This window comes from Stenella coeruleoalba (genome assembly GCF_951394435.1).
Source record: "Stenella coeruleoalba genome assembly, chromosome: 12".
NCBI lineage: Eukaryota > Metazoa > Chordata > Mammalia > Artiodactyla > Delphinidae > Stenella > Stenella coeruleoalba.
Window position 1 is genome coordinate 84963138 of NC_137158.1, and position 20885 is coordinate 84984022.

General features: G+C 38.9%; 1 protein-coding gene across 3 annotated transcripts in view; it reads left to right on the plus strand.

The window, feature by feature from the left end:
* The window catches only part of PACRG (parkin coregulated), a 515568-nt gene that overhangs the window by 296814 nt on the left and 197869 nt on the right, over positions 1-20885 (plus strand). For 2 of the 3 annotated variants that reach the window (XM_079939453.1, XM_079939454.1), the window contains exon 4: positions 7639-7788. The exons of the other annotated variant lie outside the window; for it this stretch is intronic. In XM_079939453.1, the coding sequence (XP_079795579.1) occupies positions 7639-7788 (150 nt within the window). The remainder of the gene's footprint in view (positions 1-7638; positions 7789-20885) is intronic. 3 annotated transcript variants of the gene reach the window in all.

Genomic DNA, 20885 nt, shown 5'->3' on the forward strand with positions numbered 1-20885 from the left:
CCTTTTTGGAAAGTGATGTATTTACCCATCTTCTATTTTGTAGCACAGCTCTCAACTTTCTTGTTTTGTGAAAAGCCTGTGTGTACTGTATCCTTCTTCATAGTCCACTGCTTCTGTTATCTTAAAGCTGGAGCAAACTTAGACACCTTTTCTCAACCAGATGAAAAAACATAACCGCAATTTTTAGAAGCAGTGCCTGCTTGTCCAGCACATTGTCACTTGGTTTTACTCTGAGAATGGCACCAAGGCTGGCTAACTGCTTCCTTTGCTCATCATTCCATCTGTCACCCAACTCCTTCAAGCTGAACTGAGCCAGTAGTGTAGGGACAGGGGAGCAGGGTGCTCCAAAGAGACAAATCCTCCTCTGCTTTCTGACAAAGCAGGGTACTGATAAGTTTACTCTCAGTTACTCTTAGAGGCTTCAGTATGTATGAGAGCAAAAACAGGCCCAACCTTGGTTGCAACAAGATTGAAGAAGAGTGTGTTGAATGACATTGTTCCTCAGGTTCCTTTATGTCTAGAAAGTTGTGAGTACTAAATAGATCATGCTACTGACTATAATGTTGAGACCATTTTGGTAACTGAATACTGTCATTTATTTAAGCAAGTAATATTAACTGTGTATCTATCTTTAAAACTAAGTGTTTAATGGAAAGAAAGACCAGACACTGTCACTGACTACTAAGCTGCATTCTATGGTCCTGAAGTCAGAATATATTCTTGTCTATCAAAAGACAGAAAAAGTTAACCACTTGTAATAACAAAGCTTTGATGGAAAAGTCTGAATTTTGCATAAAGATAATTCCTTTCTGTATGAGGTGAGAGAAAAATGATGCTTTTTTAACATAACACTCATTGGAGAACAATGAATTGAAGAAAAATGGTAACAATTATGATAGGCTTACTCCATGTACATAATAGCTAAGCTAAGTCTCTGATACTTTAATTGAGAACTTAGGCCACGTCATATTTATTTGTATAGCAATTGAGTTCTGTTTTGGAAAGAGAATAATTTCTACAATTTTGAAACCTAAATTTGGTTTGAAAACATATTTTGAATTCATTATATTCAGAAAACTAAAAATGTGTATGGTTAGTGCCCCTTGACTAGCAAAATTTATATTCATTTCAGTCTAATTCGACTAACATGATACTGGGTGCAGCAGTCTCAATTATTAATTAAATATTGCAACATCAGAAAAAAATAATACTTAAAATATTTTAAGACATCTATAATAGGCAAATTCATAGAAACAGAATGTAGATTATAGGTTACCAAGGGCTCAAGGGAAAGTGAGTGGGGAGGGTTTTTTTTAAAAGAGGTATAGAGTTTCTGTTTTGTGTGATGGAAAATTTTGGAAATAGTGGTGATAATTGTACAATACAGTGAATGTAACTAATGCCACTGAACTGTACACTTAAAAATGGTTAAATAACATTTTATATTATATATATTTTACACAGTAAATTGAAAAATATATCATTTAAGATATCAAAATAAATGAAAACGATTCAGACGCTAGTAAACCTAACAAAAGTATACAGAATCTACTTGAAAAATACTATAAAGCTTTTCCAAGGAGTTTAATAAAAAACAAGAACAGTTGAAGAGATACATGTTCCTAACTGGAAAGATGGCCATTTCCTCCAAATTACTCTCTAAATTTATTGGAAATTTTATCAAAGTGCCAAGCATACTTTTTAACCTGACTAAATTATTCTAAATTTTCTCTCAAAATGTAAATAGTTAAGAATAATCAAGAAAATATTGAGAAAGAATAAGGAGACAGGGCCAGAATTCTGCTACATTAAAACATATAAATTATAATCATGAAGAATAATATTTTAGGGAAATATGGAAGGTACATTGATTTTTTTTAAAAAAGCAGTGTAAAAAAAAGGTATTTTTTAATAGAATAAAATCCAGTGTCTATATATGCCAGTGGATAAGATAGTCTCTATTGTATCTGAGCTTATAAATCTCCAATATTTACTGTGTTTACATTCTATTTCAAAATGAGAGCAGAGTGAAAATACACTTTGTAACCTTCTTCTTTACTCACCTGTATCTTATAAACATTTTCCTATTTTAAAAATATTTTCTATTATATGACTTTAATAGCTATAATTTTCCATTGTATAGGTATACCAGATTTTACTTAAATAAGCCAGTGTTTGGGGGAACATTTAGATGGTTTCTAATTATAAGTAATACTATTGATACATCCTATCCTATAACTCTTTCTGCACAGCTGCATACTTCCTTTGACTAAATGCCCAGAAGTAAAATTGCTGGGTCAAGTGTTGCATGCATGTTGCTGTAGAACGATTGTGATGGTTTACAATATGGTACCTAGGAGAGTGCCTCTTTTCCCAGACCTGTTTCCATACTGAGTATTAAATTTTCAAAAACTTTTTGTTAATATGATATTCAAAATTATAGAGTAGTGTTTCATTTCATTTGATTATCAATGAAGTTGAAAACTCTACAATAGAAATTGTTCACTTGTATTTATTAATTTGTGTATTGTCTATTTATATTATATGCCCATTTTTTAAATTAGCAGTTTCAATCTTTTGTGGTACTATTTGTGTATCAAGGATATTAACATGTATACCATATGTCAAAAATATTTTTTAGAATTTATTGTTTGCTTTTACGTTCTGTTTGGTGCATCCAATTTTAAAAGAAGTAGAAATATTTCCATCTATTCCTGATTCCACAGTAGTGAATCATAATCTAATAGTAGAAAATGTTCTCACTTTGCAAAAAATCATAGCAATAATGGAATTTATGCTTGAGAAAATCATACATGTAACTTACAACCATCTAAGATGAATGTTTTACTACTTTGACTTTAAATTATTTTTTCCTTATTCTTCAACAATTTCTATACATCTGGAAGCTCTATCTTGTTGATTATACTTGAAAGCAGTAAGCAGTACAATAGAAATCTAATTTTCTGAATATAAAGTTTCCCCTGGTTGATCTATAATGTCAGTAGATTTCTCATGTTAGACCCTTTTCAAAACCTTAAATCTTGAGTTCAGAGTCCTCACTTAAATCTTGACAATTGCTTTCAGGCCCATCAACACAAGAATAAACACATTTCTTCTCTTTCAGCTATAGAATCATATTCTCTTTATATCTGTTAACATACTTTTTCAAAAGAAAAGAACTTTGTTTCAAAACAAAAAAAAACCTCTTTTTTATTTAGTTCTACTGGGACAGTAAGAACAAAAATACTTCCAACTTAATGGTATATCTTAATTCCCTAAGAATGAGGAACAAAAATAGAACTGAGGAACTGAAGTGGAAATGGGCAATATAAAAAAAATCCCTCTAAGATGAAGTTAAGGGGCTTTTCTAGTGCATACCATGGCTCTATTTCACAGCTACTGCAGAAGTTTTAGAGCCAGTCCCTGGTCATTTAGGATGCCTCAGGGTTCCATTTTAGATGTCATTAAGAGGAACAGTTGAAGCATTTTACTTGTCAGTCTTTGTCATTTCAATAACATTTTTCACAATCATGTTAATTCAATCGGTGTTGCGATGAGATAAAATAATTATTTCTTAATAGCTATTATTACTATCCATGGTGAGAGAGATTATTAATTTATCCCCAGGCAATCAATTAGCCATATGTACAGGGATAAACCTAATCAACAAAAGTTCGATGTTATTATTACTCATATATATAAAAAGGTTTACTCCTTAATATATTCTATATGGCAAGACTCTTCTCTAACATTGGTAGTAGATGAGCATATCTTAGCCTGTTTTATTGCAAGCTTTGGCATATATACTCTAAAAGAGGGCACTTGACAAGCAGCATTCAGTAGGCGCTACAGCCACCAATATCTTTTCTGCAGTCACCAGATGGGCTCTACACATGCTCAGATAGCTATCTCTTCTAATACTTTCAATAGGTTCTCCTACTTGTGACTTTATAGTGTCAACAGAAAGGCTTTCTTGAAAAAAAAAAACCCACAAAATGGAATGAAATTATATACACTCAATTTTATTTATTTCAATATATAAAAAATTAAAACAACAAACTCATGTAATTCTGTTTCGATGTCTAATCTTTCCTGACTAAGCAGTTTATAAAACATTTAGCTGGATGTGGCTGTGAGTCCTTTTTAAGAAGTGGGGTGGGATAGAGGGACGAATAGTAAGAAAAGACAGAAACCCAGGATTTTACACATCTGATTCTATTTGGCTGATAAGACAGGACCTAGGGATCTTTTAGCTTGGGGAAAAGTACTATGCCTCACTCTCCTTTTATGTACATCTACACATACTCACATCCTTCTTCCCACCATTTCTAAATGATCCCAAGGAAAACACATACACAATGATAAAAGCATTTGGAAAACTGCTTCTTTGCTGTCTTGGGCTTTGTTCTCACATTGCTAAGTAGAATTTTATCCCTATGAGCTGGAGTAGACCTTATAAAAGAAGTCCTTTATCCAAGAGGGGGCAATCTAGCATGCTGTTCCCTCTCCTTCATCCTAATAACATCTACTCGTCCCTTAGGTCCTTACCTGTGTCTGGGAGCCTTCCCTGCTTTGTACGCTGGGCTGAATGCCTTTTGGATTTGCTGTTTAAATACCATATCCTTCTTATGAAATCTCAACACACTTGTAGTATTTGTTCAATATCTTCTTCCATACTATATTGTAAGCCCCAAGGGGCTGAGTACTATAACTGTCTTGTTCACTTCTATATCTCCAATTCTTAAAACAATAACTGGTGCATAATGCATTCTCAATAAATATTTGGTGAACGAGGATTAAGTAAACTAATATATGTAAAGTGCTCAGTTTAATTCCTGGCAGATAGAGGTGCCCAATACATGTTAGCTACTAGTATATGAACCATCACACAGATCTGTGCAGTACCAAACCCTAAACATGTTGAGCTTCATTGGTAGATGTTTTGAAAGAATGTCCACTGCCCATAATACTCAGAATGATATTTCTGCAGGCTCCCAGTTCTCTTCTGTCAAACGAAGTTGCGTCAGTAAAGCAGGGATCAATAACCTCTGGCTTCCTAAAAAGACAAAACAATTTTAGCTTGGATAAGACCAGAAGAAAGGACCCCCACTACCACTACAAAACACTCTACCTGACCTTCTCCCTCTCCAACTTCCCGTGGTTCTCTGAAGCTCTGCTCTTGAGCATCTCATTGCTACAGCTTTTAGGCTAAATTACAGCATTCTATTTTTAGTTATTTCTCAGAATATATGGTATGGTCTGCAGTGTGTCTAAATGCTGTAATAATGAGCTATCATGCAATCAAATTCCATAGTTATATTTAACTTGGTTCCTTGCGTTGAAGCTGAGGCTTCTCTATTCATTGTATTTGTGTTTGCTTTCAAACCAAACAGGAATGTAGTCTGAACTGGACCAGAAGTTGTGGGGTTGCCCTGAGGTGTTTTCATACCTCAACCCCCATTTTTTTGCTGCAGGGGATGAAGCTGACCACACTTTAGTTTTAAACACTTCCTAGTGATTCCAAAGAGAATAGCTGTGAAACCACTAAATGATACCTTATATTCTTGTATTTTCAATTGAGAATTTAGTTTGGTTCACACTTACCTTAAGTGTCACCCTTGTGCCTGGCTAGTTTGTACTTTATTCTGTAGGAAATGGTGTGGGGGAGACTCTGAACTCTCTGAGCAGGTAGAGAAATTATCAAATACGTTCTAAGAAGGTGAATCCAGCAGCAGTGTGAAAAGACGGGTTGAGGGAGTGGAGAAAGACAGAAAGAAGGCAGGTGGGTTACGAAGGTATGGCAGTTCTCCAGTAGAGGAGTTCTAAGGACCGGAATCAGAGGAGAGGTGGTGAGGATGGAGACCCAGGACCAGAGGAGAGGTGGTGAGGATGGAGACCCAGGACCGGAGAAGAGGTGGTGAGGTTGGAGACCCAGGACCAGAGGAGAGGTGGTGAGGATGGAGACCCAGGACCAAGGGGGAGGTGGTGAGAATAGAGCTCCAGGACCAGAGGAGTGGAGGTGAGGATGGAGCCCCAGGACCAGGGGAGAGGTGGTGAGGGTGGAGCCCCGGGACTAGAAGGGTAGAGGTGAGGATGGGAGGAGGGCACAAATTCAAGAGCTACTTCAAAAACAGTATAAGATGACTTCGCAACATGAAGAATGCAAGGGATGAGAAACAGATTTTGACCCTGGATACCTGGGGTATCCAATACTAAATATGGGGTAAATAGATAAAAGGTAAAGTTTATGGGGGAAACTTATCTTTGGAACAAACTGAATTTGAGGTGATCGCAAGACACAGGCTACTGGAAATGTGAGCTGGAGTTCAAGAACAATGTTAGGACTGCCTCACAAGTACAGTGACCATGGTGTCATTCCTTTGGATGGACTGGTTCCTTTTGTCCCTCCGTAAATGGCACATGCTTTAAAGTCATAGTCAAGTTTTTCTTTAGAAGGTAGAATATTACAAATAAGAGCCTCTGACTTTGTCCTGAAGTAGTCTCGGGCATTGCAATTTATCAGTCACCACCTTTGACCTTCTATAATAGATGCTTCATATGGCTTTTCTATTTAAATCATAGAAATTTTGGCCATTTTAGAAAGTAAATAATAGGTTCCCATGGTTAAGGACCAAGAAAGTGTGGGGGAGTTGGCTGTGTTTATACAGCCAGTTATCTGTGTCCTTGTCCCTGGGCCGCTGCATCCCCACTGGAGCAGGTTTCCAGACCCTGCACTTGGGGGACACCAGGTCACTTACTGTCTCCTGTTGTATCTCTGCAGTACAGCTTGTTACTGTGCATTCAGAATTGTTCTTTAAAAACATTTTGCATGCCTTTGGTATCTTAGTTATATACAGTTAATTCCTTCTAAAGTTCTGAACGTTAAAAATGTTTGCTTTTCTTCCCTACTTTCTTGAGAGTCTAATTATAGTCACTTTATGGTCACTTCTACCAACAATGTTCTCAATGTTTGTAACCAGTCTATAGTTTCTACTCATACACAGCATAACCAGTCTCTTCTTCCCCAAAAAATGTTTTTTCGTGGCAACAGTTTTAAGCATAGCATGGATTGCTAACTTAAAGGGATCGTTGCATAAAAAGTTATGTGTTGGGCTTCCCTGGTGGCGCAGTGGTTGAGAGTCCGCCTGCCGATGCAGGGGACACGGGTTCGTGCCCTGGTCCGGGAAGATCCCACATGCCGCGGAGCGGCTGGGCCCGTGAGCCATGGCCGCTGAGCCTGCGCGTCCAGGGCCTGTGCTCCGCAATGGGAGAGGCCACAACAGTGAGAGGCCCACGTACCGCAAAAAAAAAAAAAAAAAAAAAGTTGTGTGTTGTCAGCCTCCCCCGGGGTCCTTTAGCAACACGAACTGATCTTTTACCTTTCATGCTACTTGTCCATCACCAGCCTCTTAGGATTGATGAGGAATCAGTGCAAGTCGGGAGAACAAATAATGCACAAACATGATCCTGTTTATAGCGTTAACAGTGCATCATTCAAAGCTGTAATAAGCCAGGCTCATCCCATTGGTGATCCCCAGTAGAGTACGGTTTAATTAAGTGGTCTACGAGACGACTTCCCTTAACATTGTAGAAATGAATGCTTTCTATTTTTGGCTTGTTCCTTTTCCTACTGTATAGATGCCTTGAACCTCCGAAACCGACAGGTCATCTGCGTCACTCTCAAAGTCCTACAGCATCTGGTTGTGTCCGCTGAGATGGTGGGTGAAGCTTTGGTGCCCTATTACCGTCAAATCCTCCCCATCCTCAACATCTTTAAGAATATGAATGGTGAGCTAATATCCCAGAAGTCAAAATGTCTTTTAAGCACTAAGAAAGGGAGTGGTTTGAGGTAGAGTTAATTAGCAACACGCTTAGGATTTATTATTGCATATAAAGCAAGATCCATTCGGAGATCTACACAGCATAACTCCTACCTCTTCTGCCACTCCCTAGGGAAAGAGTAAAATTAACAATTTCATTTATTTATTACTCCTCACATGTACAGCTTACTTACTCAGTACAGAGGCACTGAAACAGTTCTATAATCTTGCCATAATTAAATTGTAAAGTTTTTTTTAAATGGTCTTCTGAATACGTTAGTAGGTTTTGAGTTTGTCCTTTCTCTTGATGGTAATTCTACCTTTAGGTATTTCCTGTTAAAATTACAGTCAGTTTTTATAATTAAGAGGAATTTTTAAAGCAATATTATTAAAATCTGGTACAGGCGATTTGGAGAGTTTTAATATAAGTTCTATTTCTATTTAAAAAAAGAAAAATAGATGATTCGTAGTTACTTAGCTGATGGTGCATGCTGATTAAATATGTATGTGCTGATATATTTATTTGTTAAAGTAGTATTCTATAAGGTTTGGAAAGCACTGATGCACTGAAGTGAATCTGCTTCACCCAAGGGTATTAGCAAGTTGTGGTGACCTCCTGGCAGGCAGTGGATGTACCTCTGTTCATTGACACTGTGATTTTCCTTTTGTACCTCTTGAAATGATGTGAATCTAATTTTCTTTTATGTTGCTAACTTTGAAGTTCCATACTTCTTATATGCACGGTGTAAGCCAACATTTGAAGTTAATTTCTGACAGCCATGTAAGTAAGTTAGTAATTTAGTGGAACAGTGCATGAAAATTTTGCAACATGATCTGCTTATTGTACAGACAAGAAAAAATCAAACTAAAAACTGAACATATGACAGCTTCAATCACAAAGAAGTCCTGTTTCTGGAATCATTATTTTTCATATATTTCCTAAATTGCTATTAAAAGTCTCCCTAATCAGGCAGACTATTCAGGAAATCATGGGATCATCAGAGTCTTTAGCTGTCTTTCAGGAGTAGGGCCTCCCTATATGTTTAATATTAAACATTTTTAGTAAAAAGGACTTCAACTGGGGTTATGGGAGCTTAAGAATGCTCATAATGGAATGAATTGATATCCATTCAAAAATATCTAAACACTACAGAGTTAATGTCATTTAGATGAGATGGTCACTCTTTCAGGAAAGTAAAAACTGGGTGTTAGTAATTCAGTCTTTTACAATCTAAACTGAAAGTTTTAGTAACAGCATTTCTACTTTGTGGAAAATACTTGCTTAAATATTCTTGATTCATAATTCATATTTTTACTGCAGAGCGGCATCAAATAAGAGATAGATATAAAGACAGGAATGCTAGAGATAAAGACAGAAATGGAAGAATCAGGGAACACTCACCCCCAGAAGTCTCAGTTATAGTTAACACTTTTGAAGTGTGTGATTCACAAATGTTTCCTCAATAGTCCTCACAGAAACCTATGATGTATGTCCTATTACTATTTCCATTTTTTAGCTGCAAAAGTTGCCTCTCTGTAACTCTTCCCCTCCATAAACATTTGCTTCTGTACTTGCCTCTCATGGAAGATGAGTGCCAGCATCCCCCTCCCTTCCTTGAGTAGGAGTAGGGGGACGCCACGCACGTTAATGCTCTCCTTGTCCTACAATGGGATCCGGAATTTAAATCTAAGCAACATTTTGTATCTTTGTATAAAATAAGGAAGACAGTGATATTCAAAAGATGATTAGAATCTCCCTCATCCTCAAGGAACCCTGTAAAGAAGAATAAGCACAGCTGCCACTAAGACAGATAAATCTCTTGGGAGCTCTAGACTGTTAAACAAAAACAATTGGTTTCTACATATTCCTCATTATACTACTTATTTAATTCTTTAACTTAAAAATGTTCCTGTGCTTCACAAAAGCAGTGACTGAGTTTAGGAATACATCCCCTGTTTATTTACAGTTTACATCATGGCCTTAATTGGTCCCACACCTAGCTGATTATTTTGGAACGTTTCTAACATTTCCTAACATTTCCAGGAATTCTACATTCAACTATTTTTCTGGTTAATATCTTTCTGACATTTGAGCGGAAAAACTATTAGCTTCAGCTTCATTTTCTACTTATCTTAGAAACCTGTCAGTACAATGCCAGAATGCAGTTTGCTGTATTTCCAGAGGGTCATCTTACAAAATTGGAGCATTCTAGCTCTAAAACTTAAAACTATTCTTCAAAGTGGCTGTTACCACAGATCCAGTTCTACCAGTAGAAGCTTATCACAGGATTTCCAAATACAATACTATTTTCAGTCTAAAAATAATTTAGCTTTAATAGTATTTTAATAAACCTTGCTTTATGATTATACTTTATTCATGTTCACAGAACCATATATACATTTTTATTTAAGCAGGTGTCTTTAGTAATAGATGTATTTAGTTACAATTAAAAATAAATTAGAAATGTACAGCATGTAGCATTAGAAAAAATATTTCATCCTTAATTTCAGTGTATCTGAGAACAATTTCATTTTCTGTTTCCTTTTTCCCTACCTTCATGTAATCAATGTCTTGTTAAATTCATATTCAAAGATATATTTTTCCAGTCGCACAACAAAATATTTTTGAGAGTAAGACCCAATATAAATGACCAAAAGAATGAAAGAGAGAATATTCCTTCAAATATAATGACCTTATCCTTCCGTTAATGTTCCCTCGAAGCACAAGCTTGAGCATAATTTTGCTGCCTGCTCCTTTTTGCAATTTCTGTCCTATTTTAATGTCAGCTGGACTTTCTCTGAAATGATCAGAGGGGCTGAGTAGCTAGCGAATGCACAGCCATGTCAGCAGTCTTCCCAGGGGACCAGTGGGAAATAGGTAGACCGGGGGGAGCACATGACACTGGTAGCCCCAACCGGTGTCCCCATCCACACTTCTACAGGTAATGAAACTTACTGCCAGCCCCACAAGATCAGTCCTGGTCTAGGAGAAAGAGTGGCTTTGTATTTCTATTTATAAATAACATACTTTCACAGGTTTTAATCAGGCTATAGTTAAAACAACAACAGACAAATCGGTGAATTGCAATGTGGAATAAAGAGTAATATTTGGGAGCAGAAGAGATGTGACCTTAGGCAAATCATGTGACTTCTCTGAACTTCAATTTCTTCATCTGCACAAAATATTTATAGTAACGTCTTTTTCATAACGTTGGCAAAACAATTTGAGATAATGTACACCCCTTCATGTGGGGCCTGGCCTTGACCGAATATTAAATGAGATAGTCATTATTATCATACACATACAATGTTATCCCTGTATGATATTATATACAAATATAGCAATACTGTATAAATTAGTATATAGCAGCTTGAAGAGGTGATTTAATGTATTGTATCCCCTGGTCACTTCTGTGAGCCTGTGAGTGAGGCATGACCTCCTGGTTTCCCCAGCGGCTGCAGTCCCTTTGCTTCTAAGGACTCACCTTGCCTCTGACTACCAAATGCCAGGTGGGTGGCCAGATAAATTAAGGACAATGGGATTCATTCAAGGATAACTGGTTTTCAAATCCATCCCTTCCTGGCAAGCTGAAACGTGTGAGTGCGGTTTGGGGGAAGGTCATTATCTTAAGAAGAGAAGCTGAGTGTGACAAACCAGGATCAGGGCCCTCTTTGGAAGATCCAAGCTAGTATCTAAGCTTGAACTTGTTTCCTTTCATTCTAAACAGTGAAGTTTGGATATCTAAGACATGCTGTCTTTCCAGTGACTGCTGTGGGGTGAAAGAGAAAGAAGAGTTTCTATAACAACAATTTCTTCTATCCTGTGTTCTTTCACAAATGTTATTAAAGGTTACAGAAAATTAAGACAATAGGAATGCTCAATTTATAGCTTTCTGAGATGAAACTACAAAATTAATGATGCAGTGTATTGCATTTGAGAAGCTTGAGCCAATAAATGGCATTAAAACATTTACAGCTACAATATGGGGCTCTGCCAGCAGATTAAGGCTATCCAACAACCGTGTGTTTTGGAGGCAATCCTTATTTTGGTACTTTTGTTTCTAATTGCACCAGCAGTCCTAAAACAACCTCTAAGGGATATAGTTCAGAGACTCCAGGTATCAGCAGCTCTAGGAGTACATTAACTTTATGTCACAGAATATGCAAAGTAAATGTAATAATGAAATAACATGTTCCCAAGTGTGTGAAATCAAATAGTCTTTGATTTATCTAGGATACTCTAAGATGTATGCCATAGACTAATAGAAGTCCATGAAAAGAGATTTAAAATTTCCAATTCAAATTCAGACACATTAAATAACACAGGAAATGAGAATGCATTAAATTTGCAAAACATTTTGGAAAGTTTGTACCAGGTCTTTCGTCCTGAAATTTAAGTAGTTTCTAAAAAACAGAACCAACTGTTTTCTACTGCTGGTCTTTTAAAACAACTTCTAGGGAGAGCCTAAGAATTCTCAGTCAACCTGTTTCAGACCCTCTTTAGATATTTTTTTGAGTTCTGTGGTACCTATTTTCATGGTCCTTTAAACTGCTGATGAACTTTTAAGAGCTGATTGTTCACCAAAAATGTCTTTAGTTCTTATGTCTTATAATTGACTTGTATAAAATTTATTTCACAGAGCTTTTAATTTAATTTTGAAATTAAGGTTTATTCCCCCATGGAATTCTATACAATTTTTAGTATGATTTAGAAATTTGCTTCAAAGCTCCTTTGGAATCATTAGGCTTATTAGATTTGAAAGTCTTTGAAAGTCCTAGGTTTATTGAGGAAAGTATTAGAATACTACTCCAGCATTCCTGAAAGTTAGATTTGGAATGATCATGTATCTATCTAATCTCTTCTGAACTCTTCTTCCACTCAGATATAACTAGTTGGTCTGAAAAGAGTCCGAGGATCCTAACCAAGCTGGCAGATCCATGTAGGTGCCCTTTGATCTGCACCTCTCTCCACATTTACTAAATACCAGCCTATTGGTTTCATAGTCCAGATGTGTTGGGATTTCTTTTTTCTGTGAGGAGTGTAGCACACTGAGAAGAATTAGGTGCTTAATATGTGTTTGTGTGGAATTTATTCACTATCCCAGTCTGCATGACCAACACTTATTTATTCAGTCTTGTCCTAAAGAGCCTCACTGTTTCATGAGGTAGCCCGTCCTACATCCAAAGAGAAAATCACTTCCTACAGTGAATGAAATATACGCCAAATATTTCTATCTGGCTTCTCTCTAGTCTAAACCACACAGAATAATATCTAGTCCCTTTTCCAAATAACAGGCCCCCCAAAAATGATATAAAACTTTCCTACCCCTTCAGTCTTCACTTCTCCAAGTTCAATGTCCCTTCTTCCAAGCATTCTTTATAAGCAGAGGTTTCAGAGCCTTGAAAATCTTAGGGGATGGAGATGGTAGACCATGTACCTGTAAACACTGATGGCTCTGCAGTAATCCAAGAGAGCAGCCCCAAGGGACAGATGGTCCTGGGAAAAGCCAAGGCTTCTGTGACCTCATTTGATGCAACTTATATGTGGTCAGCCCATAAAATGACCATCTTGCTACTGTGAAATCTTACCATTATGTTGGGGTCAGGTGCATACTTTAAATTGCCTCTATCCGCTCTTCTCTGTAGACCCTCATGATTGCATCTGCCCAGAGGAAACATTATTCTCAGAGTTGTCTATCTGTATCTAGAAACACATGACCTGGTAGGATGATGACCAAGGGAATCAGAATCTAGTTCTGAAGGCTGTTTATTAGTTTCCTAGGGCCACTGTAATAAATTACTACAAACTGGGCAGCTTAAACAACAGAAATGTACTGTCTCACAGTTCTGAAGGCCAGAAGTCCAAAACCAAGTTGTCAGCAGGGCCGTGCTCTCCAGTCTTTAAGGAAGAATCCGTTCTCCACCTTTCTCCCAGCTTCTGGTGGGTCCAACGCTCCTTGGCTTGTAGGTACATCACTTCACTGGCTGCCTCCATCTCCACATGACATTTTCCCCTGTGAGTCTGTCTTTGTGTCTCTTCTCTTCTATTAAGATACTTGTCCTTGTCAGGTTTGGATTAGGTGCCCGCCCTACTCCAGCACGACCTCATCTTAACGTTACTAATTACATCGGCAATGACCCTATTTCCAAATAAGGCACATTTGGAGGCTCCAGAAAGAGCTTCAATTTGGGGGGGGATGCTATTCAACTTGGGACAGACCATGTAACTCTCTCCCAGGGCGTGTGGAGGTGCGGCCCCATACTTGATGAGTAAAGTTGGAGGTTTCGCGTGCCATCCATTCCCTCACATCTCCATCACTGAACGAGGACTGGCTGCACAAAACCTGATGAGAACTCCCCCTTTTAATAACAAGGAAAAATTCTCTTCCTTTTCCCTTCATCAGGAAGGGGGTGTTCGGTTAAGAAAGGAAAGGGATCTAGGTAAGTTTGGAGTAGAGGGGATAGCAGGATTTTTTTTTCCTTCGGTAATGTTGCAAACTGACAAAGAGAGGTGAGTGAATGCTTTCGTGGCTCTGGGCGCTGCCCAGGATATCCCAGACTCCCAGGGACATGCTGCCACCCACCTTCCAGAGGACCCCAGGCACCCACTCAGGGTGGCAGACTGCATTGCCTGCGCCTGTCCCTGCCCAACCAGCTGGGCAAGAGGGTCAGGCCACTCTGTACCTGAATGGGGTTTGGATCAATAAATAGGGGTTCAGCTTGTGAACCAGGACAGGTGGGACAATGTGTGGAAAAACAAGAGATGGGAGAGTGTTCAAGAGCAAAGTGTCTGTGTCAGGGTTGCTTGGGTTTGAATCCTGGCTCAGGGTTTGTGACCTTGGACTGGTTACGTAACTACTCTGTGCCTTAATCCCCTTCATTTGAAAAGCAAGTTGTAGATGAAAAACTGCTCATTGACCCGCAGAGAACTGCAGGAGATCATTTTGTAGGAGTGTGGGCAGCATGAGGGTAAGGGGAATAGATGACGAAATGTGAGTGAGATTGCTTTACAGATTAGCAGGGGTTACAAGTCTGTCACCTGCATCACGAGGTTGTGGAGAAAACTATATGTATGTAGTTTTGTGTTCCTTCAAAGAAAGTTAAGTGGCATCTATTAGAATTAATATGATAATTTAGTAAGGTGATTAGATGCAAAATAAACGTTCAAGAATCCATTTTTTTTAATGTGCCAGCAGTCAGAAATACAATGCATTGTTTTCTAGATGCTAATAGTTCCGACTTGCAGAAATATTCCATCAGAGATAAACTTTTACTGTTCCGCTCTCCCTCCCCTGGAAGATAGTTTTAGTTCCTTCTTTGGATTTCCTAATTCATTTCAGAAGAGGGCAGAAGTATTTACCTAATCAAACGGCTTTACCTTGGTAAACCAGAAGTTTACGAAGAATTGCCTGCCCTGATGTACTATTGAAAACCCAGCCTCTTTCCAAGACAGACACTACTTTCAGTTTCTAAATTGCTTTTATATTTGCAGTTTCTTCTTATGAATCTTTCCAAATCTTAGTGTTCAAGTTTCATCCTGGGCGTCCCAGGTTCACTTGCATTTTCTACATCATTCTGGTTTTACCACTGCTCCCACCATGTGTAACTTCACCTAAAGGGATCAGACTGTCAGAAGAACTCTGAATTGCAGACAAATTCACCTCCCAGGCACATCTTGATAGTTCCGGATCAGAGGCAAGTTTGATGGATCGAATTTGCATAGTTAATCATAAAAAAATCAATTTCATAATGGAAAGAAAGGATTGACCTGCTAGTTGGAATGGGCCACATGGCCTACACCCTGATTCTTGACCTTGAGGGACCAACCTAAAACCAGTCCAAAGACTCTCAGGAAACAGCACCAGAAGCAAACCCAAACATCACGTCCTCCCAGGAACCTCCCCTGATCCCCCTGTGATTTGTAGAATGGAGTCCTCTTCTGTAGGTCTTTCCAAAACCTCTCACTCTGGGTAGATTTTATTTCCTGGGTTTATCGCCTCAACTAGCCCAGGGTGGGCTGGGGCAGATGCAGGGAGAGAGTGGGGACAACTGGCCATTTCTTAATCTGTCTGCTAAGCTATGTTTGCAGTGTGTGTTTTGTCACCCCTCGCACCCCCTCTGAGGTACTCCGCAGAGGATCCACAAAGTGATTTGATCCCAGCTGGTTCCCAGTCCTTCCTAGGCCACTGGCATCGTCACTGCTCACTGGAAACTGGCACGTTTCTGAATAGGAGATTTCCACCAGCTCAGCCAAGGCTTTTGAGATATGCCTCCAGAAGTCTGTATAATATGCTTTAATGTATTTAAAGGCTCAAGGTGGGCCCCAAATGTGGATATTAGCCCAAGAGAAAAGTGTTCTTTTCTGTTTATGCAACAGAAGGTTTTACTTAATCTGACCAAAAAAGCATATAGTGATTTCTCAAGCTGTAATTTAAGGAGGCTCCTATATTCAGCCGATCATAATTTGTACTTTTAAAATCACCTAAAATATCACCTATTGTGGATTTGCTGATAATTAAGGTCTCATTCTCATTTTCCTTTATATGCAAATCTTTCAGGAGCACCCGTAAATGACTTTTTAGAGGTCTCTGTGTGAACGTTGCAGAGAAAATAAGAATGTCACCAGCGTAATTGTTGTGTTGAATAGTCGCTATTCATGACACAATTAAAAGGCAAGTTTAAAAGGGGGTTGGGGACCAAAAAATGAGGTTTATTCAGTGGGGGAGCCTTGCCCTGACACTGCATAGAACTTAGCAGGGGCCTTCATGGTTCCACTCACGCATGGGATCCTCAGGCATTTTGAGTCACACACACAATTCCAGTGCTTAGAATCCCTTCTTTAACAGATTGATCAAAACTCTAAACTTGATCTACCCTCAAGTATTCTCCCCTCTCCCAGCTCGGATCTGATCAGGCTGGACGCTGGCAGTGGGACAAGGGGGTGGAGTGGCTTCACCTCTTTTCCTGCCCTGTACGTTGCCCTGGACGGTCAGGGTGGGGGAGGCGGGCTGCGAGGAGAGCAGAAGCTCCTGCTGACTCACGCGGTCCTGGTCTGGTTCTCCCCGCCCCGGACGTGACTCTCTCTTCTGGATGTTCACTTGTGATTCCTCCCTCCGCCGCCCGATTTCCTGCATTCACCTCCGCTTCCAGTGCTCAGAGTCCCGCCCCCCGGAAGCCGTGTCATCCAGCAGGCAGATGACCGGGCACCAGCGCTCCCTCCCATACGGAAAACACCCTCACTCACACTGCGCGCTGGAAATTCTGGAGCCCATGCCCTCCAGTCCTGCTTCGCGGGCTCTATCAGCTTCTCAACTGTGAGGAAGACCCGGGTCTTCTCGTGTCGCCCATGACGCTGCCATGCGCGCCTTAGAGCACCCAGGGCTCTCCAGATGGCACCTCCGGCAGGGTGGGGTTGACCCAGAGCACAGCGACAGCGCCCTTTAGAGAAATCTCGCTGTCTTCTCACTACGTGTCTCTCTTTAAAAGCCTGATCTGTCCGGTTGTGGAACTGGACCTCTGAAAGCCTTCAGTCTCGCCGCTGCTGAAGTGCTGGCCTCACACCCCATGTTCCCACAGTTCCCGTCTCAACCCCGCACTACACTGGCTTCCGTTTACTTGAGCCAAACACAAAACTGTAGGAGGCATTTTCCACTTAGTATGAAATCAGCTTTCCATTTTTATTGTCCTCCTCAAAAATCTATACTTTTCACATTGACGGGAAGAAATGTATATAGCTCAGCATAAGCTTAACCATCAATGAAGGAGGAATTGAAAAATACAGTAGACATATTTCCCTAGAAAAACTGCAAATATTATTGATATTTCTTTGCTTGCCTGCGTTCTGTATTATATTCTCATGCACATCTTGAATTAATGTTCCAAGTAATAAAGAAAAAAGTAATGATGGCAGTGTTGTTATGAGTAAGTTCTCTTTGGATCCTTCCAGGATTAGTTTACTTTCTTTTCCCTAAAACACGGTACTTTAATATGAGCTTTTTGTGAGCCTATTTATATCCATTTTGAGATAGCAATGAACAAAAAATGACTCTCCTTTCAATGACTTTTAGATTTTGCATACCTATTACAATCCTACTTTACTTCCCCCAAATGAGCCCTATAATTTTTTCTTAAAATTTATCTCTTGAGCCTTGAAGTTATCTTTATCACAAACTAAAAGGCAAATTAATGATATAATAGTTAAAATTTAAAAGCAATAATTGGGCCATAATAACAGGATTATTGCCCAGTAATTTTCCCACTATTTCAAGCTTTGTTTTTACCTCCAAGAAAGTTGGATATTTATTTATACACATAAAGGGTTTTGAGGAGTTCGTAGGTCTTGTAACACAAATCATTGATTATTATCTGTGCTTGTGTGAGTAGGTTGATTTGTTATAAATATCATAAATAACCGTCTAACCAGATGGCTGAGACGTAGGTCTGTCGAGAAGAAAAATATGTGTTATCCTTTCCGTGTTCCTTATGATCTGTGAATATAGAATGATGATATTCAGCAGGAAGCAGTGCAATATTTATATTTTTGTGATGACCAACTAAAACGTCTGAAAGTTTCTGTGAGGATTTTAAGCAGCAGTGGAATGAGGGGGAAGAGTGTGATGACAAGCCTTTTAAAACCTGCTCACATGTCCACCTTTCTTACACACCTGCTGAGCTGTCTCCGTTGCTTGCCATGGTACACTGGGCCTTCTTGATCTCCCCTTAAGGCTGGTCTCACTACCTCCAGAAAGACAAGTTCATTAGGCTAACTCCAAAGCCATAGAGAACAATGTGGTTTTTACTAGTTATTTGGAGGATGCCAAAGGGAGGACAACATAGTACATCATTCATTGATTCATTGAAAAAAAAAAATCAAGTGTTTACTATGTGCCAGCACAGCAAAACCTCCTAAAAATCCTTAGAAGATTGAAAGTGTGCTGCCATGCAGCTATATTCCACTTACCAAACGCATCAGACTCCTTTGCAGCCGTACCCCGTGTCCCTGAATCAATGCGTACCTCCACGGGAGACCCAAGGAGCGAAGGAGGTTTCCACCCTCAGAAAAAAGCAAACGTGAGGTTCCTTATGACCATACACCCTCCCCTTCTTCTGCACTCTTTAGTAACTTGGCCCTGAGGTGAGGGCACAAATTTAGAAAAGTAAAATCCTAGATTTGATGGTAGACTTGTTGAGACTCTTCAATGGGAAGAAGAGTGCTGCTTAGACTTAATGCATTTTCTGAGCCAATGAAATAGTGAGCTATGTAATAAAGGTTCAGATTTACCACCATTACCATTATCTTCTTGTAGAAGAATGGGGGAATCAGCTTCCTTAGTCCTAGCTACACATATCCATTCCTGGGGAGATCATAAGAAGAAACTCCCACTGTGGACAACCTTCAACTAATGTGATTTGTTTTGTTTTGATTTTCAGTTTTATTGAGATGTAATTGACATATAATTGTATAAGTTTAAGGTACACAAAATTGATTTGATATATGTATATATTGTGAAATAATTACCACATTAAATTTAGTTAACATCCATTATCTCATATACTTACAAATTTGTTTTCCTTGTGATGAGAACTTTTAAGATCTATAGTGTTAGCAACTTTCAAAAACACAAGACAGTGCTGTTAACCATAGTCACCAGATATTGTTAATCAGCTGTCTCTTAGAATTTCTATGACCAATTTTTGCTGAATCTTTGCTAGGAGCTCCATTATATGTAATTTCTGATAAACCTTTGCTAAGAACTACATTATGATATGTGTATTGTGTTTATAAACTCAAGCAAAGAGCATCTGAGATTGTCTTGAAACTACCAACCAACTAGATTTGAGAGTCCATCTAAATGCATATGACTTAGGCCATGGTGGACAATACTTCATCTGGTGCATTCTCCATCATCAGGAATGCCTGATAGGTGTAGTCTTGTTTTAATCAAATAGGCCTATGAGGTCAAACAGCAATGAGCTAGGAGCTCTAGGGTCTTTTTGAATATCTGGGTATTGTTACTTGAACATAAATTCCATGAAGACAAGAACTTTTTATCTCTGTGTCACTGCTTTATCATCAGCTCAAGAGAAGATCCTGGCCATTCTTAGCTCAATAAATATTTGCTAAGTAGTTGGATTGGGTGGATGGATGGATGGATGGATGGATAGTGTATTCATTTACTCTTGCCACCATAACAAACCACCACAAATTTAGCTGCTTAGACAACGCCCATTTGCCTACGTCACAGTTCTGTAGATCAGAAGTCCAATGGGCTTGATTAGGTAATATGATAAAAATCTAATAAGGCTGAAATCAAGGTGTCAGCTACCCTGCATTCATTATAGAGATTCTGGAGAAGAATCTTACTTCCAGGCATAAATCAGTTCCAGGTGGGTGTAGGACTGAAATCCCCATGTCCAGGCTGGCTATCAACATTGGGTAGCTCTCAGCTTTTAGAGGCTGCCCACCTTCCCTGGTTCACGGCCCCCTTCATCTTTGAAGACAGCAGTGGCAGCTCAAATCCTTTTCATACTTCTAATCTCTCTGACTCCCCCCTGCCACATCTCAGCTGCTTTTAAGGGCTCATGTGATTACATAGGGCCCACAAAGATAATCTTGGATAATCTCCCTATTTTAAGACCATCTACAAAGTCTCTAACAGCAGTACAGTACCTAGACTAGTGTTTGATTGAATAACAAGAGGACAGGAATCATGGGGGACATCTTTAGAATTGTGTCTTTGGATGAAGTTACCCAAAAGTTGATGTCCAGATGGCCATGACTGGAACCTTGAAGTATATGTTCAAGAGGACACAAAATGAACCTATTTCTTAAAATCTTTGCAAAGGTAGCACAGCTCTACACTTCCATGAAAAACTCAGAGAAGACTGCAGATGTGCAAAACTTGGAATGGGTGTGACAAGACACAAAGTTTAAAGGTTTTATTGTTATCTCAGAGTTGAATCACATTATCTAAGGATTTGATGATTCATATATAAGTGGAGAATAAAGTCAAGAAGTTCAACCTGCCTTTCAAAAGATTAGCCAGTGATAAAAGAACAGCATCT